The sequence below is a fragment of the Nelusetta ayraudi genome, unplaced genomic scaffold (genome assembly GCF_046127955.1).
Source record: "Nelusetta ayraudi isolate G7.1 ecotype Tasmania unplaced genomic scaffold, CSIRO-AGI_Nayr_v1 ptg000011l, whole genome shotgun sequence".
Classification (NCBI taxonomy): domain Eukaryota; kingdom Metazoa; phylum Chordata; class Actinopteri; order Tetraodontiformes; family Monacanthidae; genus Nelusetta; species Nelusetta ayraudi.
Window position 1 is genome coordinate 8,293,611 of NW_027466061.1, and position 10,196 is coordinate 8,303,806.

Below are 10,196 nucleotides of genomic sequence, written 5' to 3' on the forward strand. Positions count from 1 at the left end.
AAGCCCTGGGTGGCACCTGCAGATGCACCCTGGAGAGGCCTCGGTGATGAACCAACACAACAGGTGCATGTCAAGGTTCCACTTTTTTGTACATTGGGGTACACAGGTTTTTTTTTCCCTTTTGGGTTCCCCCTGAGTTCTATGCGTGTGTGTTTTCATGCAATCACACTGATTAGTCTCACTTGAGATTAATTTACTCATTTAGATAAATGTTGCCCTGATGTCAAGATTAATGAGAAAACTTTGGTTGGGACTTGGACCTCTAAAATAATGTTTCATTCTGTTAAGGTTTGAGTTTAGGAATAGAAAGGATGATCTTAATTCTCACGAGGGTCCTGATGTCTGTGGCAAGTGCAGATGCCTCCAGACTACGTCTCACTTCAAACGTTCTGTTTACACAAAGGAAGCGTCTCTCCAAGCTTTTTATAGCTCAAGTGAGAAATGGACAAAAATAACTGAAGCCACTTATGCCACAACTGATATCATGCAAACTACTATCAGGCAAAGAAATCTGATTGCCCAAGCCAAGATGCTATGGCTGCAAAACGTTACAAAAGTGCTGCCGCAGAGCCCTTGAGCACACTCAGCTGCTCGCTTAATAAAAACAATGAACAAGTTTGGAGTCATCCATAAACCTGCTGAACACGTTAAATCGAAAGTGCTGCTATGACAAAAACAGGAAAGCCCCCCCTCCAAAATAAATGTTATTTAAATCATCCTCTTTTTTTTTTGTAAATTATAATCTAACAAATGTTTTGCTATGTGATTGTTTAAAAAAATGGAATTGTTTCTTATGTCATCATTGTATCGCAATGCAGATGTTGGATTTTGGTGGTTTTCTGTTAACCATTGTGACGTCTCTTGCTTCCAGATCATTCTAGAACCACATTAGATTAGATCTTTTGTTTCACCCGCCTTACTTTATTTATTATTGCAAGCTCGGGCTGACTCATAAAAACGCAGCCATTAAGGTCACAGACTTGGAAATGCCAGGCGCCTGGTCAGTTTCCAGACAATCTAATTTGTCAGAAGGTCACAGGTCTGACGGCTCATACAGTTGTTGTTCCTGTGTTGAGAATGGACGTGTTGGGTTGCACAGTCCACACAGCTGGGGAGCAGAAAGACTGAACCGCCAGAGTGAAAAACAGAAAATTTAAACAGGAGTCGGGTTGTTGTTGAGATGAAGCAGCATGTTCTGCAATGTCCTTTAATTAATGAAATCAAGATTCAGACCCGATCCGCCCTGGAATGGGGTGACATGATGCCCTCTAGTGGCTGCTGTGAAGATTTCATACATTCTGAAAGAAAATCTTTACCTGGAGCCACTTTGCAATTTAGATTCCTTTATTGTGTTAAAATACTGTGAAATATGAAACTTGTGGCTTCTAACAACGTGTTTTAGTGATCGCCAAACCTGTCGCCCTCAGACGCAGCGATAAAGACAGCGGTACAGCGGCAGGTATAAGAAAAATAAAAAAGTAGAAAGAGCAGGAGAAGAAAAATATAAGAACATCAGAGTACAAAGTTCATCCAACTGTAACACAACGCTCTGAAAAGTAAAAAATAATAATGATAAAGATAAAAAACAAAAGATGAATTTGGCACTTGTCATCTTAGGCACATTGGTTATGACAATCAGGAATGCTCTTCTGAAATACATTTAGAATTGGCATAAAAGGTTTACATATACACAGGTACCTTGACAGCATTCAGTCAGTAACAATGCAGCATTATGTCTCAAGTGACTACGGGCAGTAAGACAAAGGCCAACACTGAGAAATATAGTGGTTATAACTGACATACCTGTCATATCAAATACTATGATGATATATGAGATACTATAATACTTGAACCGATAATGAATGTGACCGCACCACCATTACGCCGCAGTGCTGTAAGTGCCGTGGAAGCCATAAGGCATGTTGACGGGCACGTTGGCTCTTCCCAGCTCTTCAAACGTCTTGGCATTCAAAACCAGGAGGAATGTCCCTTTATCCTGAAGAAGAGTGAAATATGATCAGGCACATCAACATGATCAACACATAGAGAAGTTTCTGCACCGGCCAGAGCTGGTGGGTTACTGAACTTCTTACCATCTAACAGTTTGTTGCTCTGCTATCTCGATCAGACAGCTGTGGCCTGGTCTAATTTTAGCCCTAATTATTCATCATCTGTTTTTCCTAGTCTCCAGAGTCACTTTTCTTTTTATCTCGCGTTTAGTTGCGACACCTTTTTGTGACATCTGCTCTTGAGGCGCCATATAAATAAAGCTGTTCCGTCCTTGATGTTTAAGAGAGAAACAAACACCGCAGATTAGATTCAAGCTGGCAGACAGGCTGTCAGGACGGAGAACAACACAGCCAGTTACAACATGACTCACATGTATATTTGCGTTTAGGGTCCCACCTGGCGTCACATTATTTCCTTTTTATCCCAAACTCCAGATGAGCAGCTTTAGACAATTAAAGGTCCAGCATGTAAACTTTGGCTTGATTGATAATTTTTATATTGGTAAAAGCTTAACATGACATACTGCCCGTAAATACATTAATAAAAGTGTATACTTGCAGCACAATAATTGTTAAGTAAGTAGTAGTAAGTAGTTTTCCTACCCTTATAACGGTTCTCATATGTTTAGAATATACATTATGCCATTTTTAGGGAAGCCCAGTATCTAAGGAAGCCTGGCGGTGGCCAAAATACAAAACACTCTGTCAGACGGGCTTCCTAAAATACCGGGCTTCCTTGAAAATTTAACACATTGGACCTTTAATTAAGCAAAACTCCATAGACAACATTGTATTTAGACCTCTGTTTGCAGGCTCCTGAAAAATAATGTGATGTTTGTGATAAAGAGCTCATTTACAGAACTGGCTTTAGCAGCACAAATAAATCATTGTTTGAAAACGTTGGAATATTTTCTTGCTTAAAAAAAACAGACTGAGTTTACACAGCAGGATTTTCCTGTTTTCCAGTTTGAAAAAAACACTGGCACCAAAAAATACTACAGAGACAGACACCACACCAAGGTGTCATCATTCTGTTCCACTTTCAAAATGTGTTTTTCTCTTTGCATTTCAAAACTTTCAATCGAAGAATTAAATTTGTGCATATTCATCTTTGAAATCTGATGACTTTTTGTTGGCCACTCATGAATTTTTGGGGATGAATTACTCATGAAGATAAGGGAAAAGTATCAGCGACAGGCCTGCTGGCAGCTGAAGCTCAGACGATTCCAGCTAACACTACAGTTAAAATTGTCGCAAGGATTCAGCTGGTACGGCGCTGGAGCTCCTGGACATGTTGTTGTTTGTGTCCTCGATACAGAAGCAGATGTACCTGAGAAGGTGTGAGAACCACAGACAGGATGACGCCATCGTCCTCGTCCGCAGCGCCGGGTGACGCCACAAACACGGGTTCTGATGGGTAGAAACCTTCCTGGTACCAGACCTGAAGAACATCATTTAAAGAGGCCGCAATTCAGCTACTCGATGGCACATCGGACTCACCTCTTAGCATTTTTAAAGCTTTTAGCAGCTGGTTGACACAAATTCCATCAGTCAGTTCTTCTGTGTGATGACAGCAGTGTCATCTGCAGTCTTTCATGCAATCTTGCAATCTCTATGCATCAGTGTGCAGTCCACTATCATTGCCAGCTATTGGATGTGTATTTATTTATTTTTTGATTTATTTTGGGGTGCTGCTTCCTGCATGGACACGCACCTTCAGCGTCTTGTCCTCCAGGTCCATCTTGAGCAGCGAGTCTCCCACCAGGTGTCTGAAACCACAGCCGTAGAAGTAGCGGTAGGGCCGAGTGTTGCACCTGCTGTAGTTGATCTGAGGGAACTCCAGGCCGCCGTACTGCTCCAGGTCGTCTCCATGGAGGTTCTCGTGCTGGCAGAACACCTGTCAGAGGCAGGTCACAAGGAAGGAGGGAAAGAAATAAGCAGCCGTCGACGCTCTCGTCCCTTCAGTGAGGCAGTGAATCGTCTGGGCATCAGCTTCCTCCAGGGAACAGGAATACATCTCGTGTGTTTCAAGTTTCTCTGGCAACCTCTGCTGGTTTAAGGAAGTCACTGAGCACTTCAATGAAACAAATTAGTTCCAAAATAACAAGACAAGAGTCCCAGCTGGTTAAAAGTTAGGGGAAATTTGAGGTATTGAGTCCGCTGCTGTTTTCTTGTCAAAGAGTGCAATAGTGCACAGCATGACGCACGTCCTGATTACAATCCATGCATGGTTAATGGCATATCAATTTTAACTGTACTACGTGTTTGATGTTCAGGTGAGATGCTCCTGACTGGTTCCACCTGTTCTGTGGTTATTGCAACACAGGCGCTCGTACCTTGTGTTAACAAACAACACAAAGGAGACATCATCTTGCTGGCCAACAGGGCGACTTGCTTCCATGAGACAGACGCTGTGCAATGAAATACTGTGTAAAATACAAATAAATGTGAACCTGCTACGGCAACGAGGTGATGCTGCTTCGTCAATTCATTAGCTGATTGACCTTATCGATCGATTAACGATTAATTGATAAGCGGCGATTTTTCATGAGAACCTAAATTTCACAATGAAAAATGTGTAAGGAAAACATTATTTAACAGTAAAAAAAAAAAAAAAAACAACACCCTAAACATTTATCCTGTCACATTAAATAGGTCAAATTTCAATTTTTTTTTTTTTGTAAAAGGGGTTAAAAGTAACTTGTTCTACGTCTACAGGTAAATACCATGCCATTTATAAATAAAAAGAATGTAAAAAAAATTCATTTAGTTTCAACTTTTAATTTAATTTAATCGATTAAATTCTTAATTGACAATTAATTAGCGTTGTCTGTCCAGTAAAATTTTTTAATGGCAATTAATCGCATAGTGTCCTGAGTTAACTCGCGATTAATCGCAAATGAATTGCAAATTTTTTACCCTGCTCTATATGTAACTTTTACTTAACGTACCGCATTAACTTCGACAGCCCTACAATTAATCAATAATCGATTAAAAGTTAACATCCCACGATGCAACAGCTCCACTGAGATTGAAAGAGGGAACCGTGGAACAATTGCACAGTCGAACTCTGCCGTGACAACGTGCCGTGCTGACTCGCCTTGTCTCTGCTGACTTTGACGCAGGTCGCTTGGCTGGAGGGCCGAGTGTTCAGGTTCTGCCCCGTTGTCGTTTCGTCACTGACGTGGAGAGGCAGAACGAAGCGGCGTGGGTAAGGCCTGCACAGGCTGTCATACACCTGCGAGCAGAACCGCAAAGAAAGAATGCAGTACGTCCGCATTTTGCACGTTGCTCGGCATCCAGGTGCAAATCCCTGTGTGAGTGATTCTTTCACCTCGTTCAAAGCTTCCCCTGACTTGCGCAGGTTCTGGATGAGATAATTGTTGATGGCCCCGCCGTCGTCTGCGCAGCACAGGTCCAGCATCAGGAAGCCGTCCTCCTCAAAGGCGTTGATCTGGTGGAAGGTGGAGATGGCTTTGGTGTGGTACTTCAGCGCGCTGACCTGCGGGGGCAGAACGCACGAGTCATTAAAGTTGGACACTGTCGATGAAAATAGTTTTCATGCGGAAAAATCTGATTTTCTCACTGCTAGTGATCTACAGCTTCACCAGATAGACCAAGAGTGATGACCGTAGCCCTAATGTCTGCTTATACATCTTCCACAATGCAATCCTTAGACAGTGTTTTTGTCATTTCTGATAGACAGCAGTGTTTTAAATAACTTTACAAAGGGCAGCCATCTGTCTCTCTCCATGAAGTGGCAGGCGCAACTTAATGTCCAGTATCCGGTCAACACAAGCAGCTCTGTTGAACTCATATACACACTTATAGTGGATATTTAAGGAAGGGTATGGTAGACTTTATTCATCCCTGAGTGGAAATGGATTTGTCACAGCAGCACAGCAGAAAACGGGAAAACAGTACAGACAAAGAATACATTAAAAACATGAAAAAATGTAGCCCTGAAACAGACAAATTACAGTCTAATTAAGCTGCTGTGTAAATCCAGACACATGACAGCATGGTGACTCCTCAACAGTTCCTTGGCATTCAAAAAAAATCACCAGAGCTGCCAGTGGCAAAGTGGTGAATGGGTAATAAATAGGTGAAATATCTTTTTAAGAGAACTACACCTTTTAATACACCAACCAGCAGGCGCTTAATACTTTCAGGAGATGCTACTGCTGCTGGCTGCTGATTGGTTGCAACATCCAAGGTGATTTTCAGATCAGATAAAAACGCTCTGATTCAGAGGTTTGCAGACAAATGAGCTGTGGCCATCACTCTGTCATCACATCAACTCGCCACTTCGATCAGCACTGTTGTTTAGCAAGCGCAAAAATCATCTTGCACACCTCTTTACCTTAGCCAATTGTCTTGCACTACTCACGTTGCATTTGCTTGTACACTGTTATTTTGCACTTGTACATCTACTCCTGTTCATTTTAATTTAAAGACATATAATGGCAAAATCTTAATGTTAGCTTAATTTGTAAATGTTGCATTAATGTGGGTATTTTCTCCTGGGGATCAGTGAAGTGTTCTGATTCTGATCCAGAGTTGCAGTCTGGGTGATCCAGCTACAGTGCAGAAGGTTATCAACGAGCCATCACGCTCACGCCTCACCTTGCCCGTGCGCTTGTCCACAAGGTGGAAGACGGTTTCCTGCTTGGGGTCCCAGTAGATGCCCTCACCCAGAGCCCTCCCCCTCAACTTGCATGTGACTATTTTAAGCAGGTCCATCTTGATCGGCTGCTCAATGAACACCACGTAGTTCTCAGACATGCCTGGAACCATGAGAGGGACGTCAGTGGGGATTTGTAGTCTGATGGCATTGAAAAAAGACAGACAAAGGCCAAACTCACCAAAGCTGTGGTAGTAGGAGGGGTGGGATTTGTCTTTAGGCACAATGGAACAGAGCACTTTGGCCCCCTGCAAGGTGTCTGAGGCCTCCGTCTTCTCCGGTGGAACTCGGATGATGTTATAGAGTGCTCCTGGAAATCAAATATACATCGAAGACGTTAGCGCACACTTGCTCATGGGCAAAAGAAAAACGCCAGAAATGTTATAAAATGCAGTTGGCTTTTTCTTGTAAAACAGGGAAGAGACAAACCTTTGCTCCCGTAGGAGTTCCCCATGTTGTAGGCGGTGCCATCAGGGTCGTAGTGTGGGTGGGCAGTGGCGCCGTTAACGGCAATGAACTTGCTCCAGTCCACCTGAGACAGAAGGGACAGTGAACAGTCATTGATGACACGCAAAGCTGAGGAAAATATTAACCCAGAGTCGAGGAGTCAGGCGACACCACGGGGCATCAGAGATGAAGACGTCTGAAACTGAAGCAAAACTTTGACTCACAAGTGAACTGAAGTCAAAAGACAGAAAAATAAAGATTATGAAAACAGGAAACTCTGAAAACATGATGAACAAAAACAAAACATGCAAGAGATAAAAGAAAAGCTCATAACCCAATTAAAAAACATGGACCCTATGATGATTGTTTTTTCAAATGGCTTCAGAGAGGTCACAGAACATTGACCTTCAGAGGGGGTTTTTACGACAACCAGATGGTGCACATGGAGTCAAAATATCTGTTAGGTAACGCAGAGCGCGGCTGTATTGTTTTGCATCATTCCTTGCTGCGCACTGATTGGCTGGTCTATCTCACACACACACACACACACACACACACACACACACACACACACACACACACACACACACACACACACACACACACACACACACACACGGAGAAGAGCACGTCCTCACCTTCTCCACTGCCTCCAGGCTCTCTGGGTTCACTCTGTGCATGAAGTTGGTCTCTGTGCTGACGTAGTAGTCCCCTTTGTATGTGACGAAGCTCACGCTGGCGTTGTCCGTGGGCTCTGCAGCAATGTGAGAATGAAAAGGGCTCAACTGAGGCTTTCGCAGAACAATGGCATTATTTCTCCCTTTAGCAGCCAACTTGGTGATCTGTGTGACAAACTGCAGCTCGCTGTTGTACGGGTGCATGTGTTGAAACACGCCTCAACTGCTCCAGTTTCCTATTCTAGTGAATCCAAACAACGAGGTGGGAGTCGGATGAACAATATTCTCAGTTTTTGGCTCACGTTGAAATGCAGCAGCATCATTTGAGAATGCTTGGAGTCACACAAGTACTTACGAATCATCTGAAAGCGCGACATGAAGCGCTGGAAGAAGTTCTTGCAGGGGTCGGGCATGGCGAGGGTGCCGAACTCCGACATCACGATGCGATCCTGCTCGCTGTTCCTCTGGTAGGCGTCGCTTCTCAGGAAGCGACTCATGTACGTCACCTGGCCTCCGCTGATGTGGAACTTGTGCAGCATGGCCATTCCATCGAACCAATGGTTGTAGCTAGTAGGGAACGCAGGTGTGCATTATTATTTATTTATTTTGCTGAATTTCCTCCTTGTCTGTTTTGCGTAGAACTGTAACGGCACATTTTCTGAACTCACTGGGTGTTTCCGAATTCAAACTTTCCCGGGCCGTTGCGGAGGAAGTTTCCATTGATCCAGGCGGGAATGGTGCCTTGTACTTCAGTAGTGATGGGCTCGGGGGTCTCCTCCACTGAGCGGACCAGTGGCGCTATTGTCTGCAGCACCCTCTTTTCAGGGACCTTGCAGTCCTTGCCAGCGGCATCACAATCACCCTTGGTCTCATCCGCTGTGAAAATACACAGACGAAAAAAAAAACTTTTAAGAACGTCCAAAATTTTGCTCATTTTCAGATCTCTATTCATGAGGAGGAGGAAGAGGAGAATAGACGTAAGAGAGAGGTACTTGTGATGTCACAAAGGGGGAAATTTTTAGAGGAGACTGGAGTCTATTATTTTAGGGGTTATTTAACCTGCTGAGTAAAGGAGACATTTAAGGTGCAATGGTTTATCTTTTTTAAACTTCAGGAGTTTTTTTCTGGCCGATGTTTGTTTCAGTCTTTCGGCTGGGACACTGTGGCTTCTTATTTTCCGTTTCTGGACAGAAGTGGGCAGATCAGAAGCCAAACAAGAAATATGGCCGACCAGCAGGGAGCAACACATGTGACTTTAATTATTGTCTGCACATTCCCAGCAGCACAGGGAACAACATGTCCTGCAGTACAGATGCAAACACACACTAGAAACTCCACGTCACGCAGCGTTACACACTTTAGGTTAGATGCACGGCGAGCTGGATAGTTGATGACGTAGGCTGCCGCTGCCTCCTCGTCAACTATCCGTCAGGGCAACTTTGGCATCTCACCCCTGGCGTTTCAGTCTCACTCTTTAAGCATAACACGACGTTTTATTAATAGGTGGCTACAACCCACATCAGACTATTGTGTTCTGGAATATTCAGATGAAAACAAACTGCTTTAAACAACCACAACAACAACAACAACAACAACAACAATAACAACAACAACCCTCTTTATTTATAGCGTAGCTTCTGTGGTTGAAACCTGGCACCTCTGCCATCGAAAACAATTCATACTGCGCAATTAACTGGCAGGGTGACGACTGATCACCTTCGCGAATCACCCTGGAAGCGATGCAAAGCGGAAACATTCGACCTAATGCAACATACATACGTACCCATGGCTGATTTGAAATATAACACCCGTGCACTCTTGCCGTGCACTTGCACTGGGTCTCGGGTAAAATGAACCGCTCGGTCCGCGCAGTCGCTGCGCAGATGGGAAAGTGAACAAACAGCCGCGCGCACTGTGCGCGTTGTCTCTCCGAGCAGGAAGCAGACTCACCTGAGCTCGGGATCTTCACATCAGGCATGTCGGCGGTTCGAGAGGAGGACGTGCTGCAAGCTCCTTCTTCTAGCTTCGCAGGAGGACCATTACAGCCACGCGTGGCGGAGGAGGGCGTTCTTACGTAAGGGCACTGCGGTCAAGCCAGCCAACAGTTCGGCAAAAGCGTTCGAGCGAGCAGACACTCGCTTTCTGCTTGCTTTGTGTACACCAGGTATTACGGTAACTGCTAACTGCTTCGCACAATGGCAAAGGAAGAGGGAGAAGCGTGTCTTTGTACTGGATTTCAGATGAATATTTCTGAAGAATTCCGAGTTTTCACTCCATGATTCCACCGCAGGCTGGTAGTACATCATCTCAGGATGCTCCACAATCATTTTCAGACAATTCTGATGTAGCATTTCAAAATAAAGCACATCCAAAAATGTG

General features: G+C 44.0%; 1 protein-coding gene across 1 annotated transcript; it reads right to left on the reverse strand.

Annotated features, from left to right (window-relative positions):
- Positions 1 to 1,326: 1,326 nt before the first annotated feature.
- On the reverse strand, positions 1,327 to 9,917 carry LOC142884683 (carotenoid-cleaving dioxygenase, mitochondrial-like). The gene is made up of 12 exons (XM_076020505.1): positions 9,768 to 9,917; positions 8,486 to 8,693; positions 8,173 to 8,384; positions 7,779 to 7,894; positions 7,123 to 7,225; positions 6,875 to 7,003; positions 6,636 to 6,796; positions 5,344 to 5,511; positions 5,110 to 5,247; positions 3,724 to 3,906; positions 3,340 to 3,450; positions 1,327 to 1,996 (listed from the first exon to the last, which is right to left on the reverse strand). Exons 1-12 carry the CDS (start codon positions 9,793 to 9,795, stop codon positions 1,880 to 1,882), a joined length of 1,674 nt encoding a protein of 557 aa, XP_075876620.1. The 5' UTR covers positions 9,796 to 9,917; the 3' UTR covers positions 1,327 to 1,879.
- Between the last annotated feature and the right edge of the window lie 279 nt (positions 9,918 to 10,196).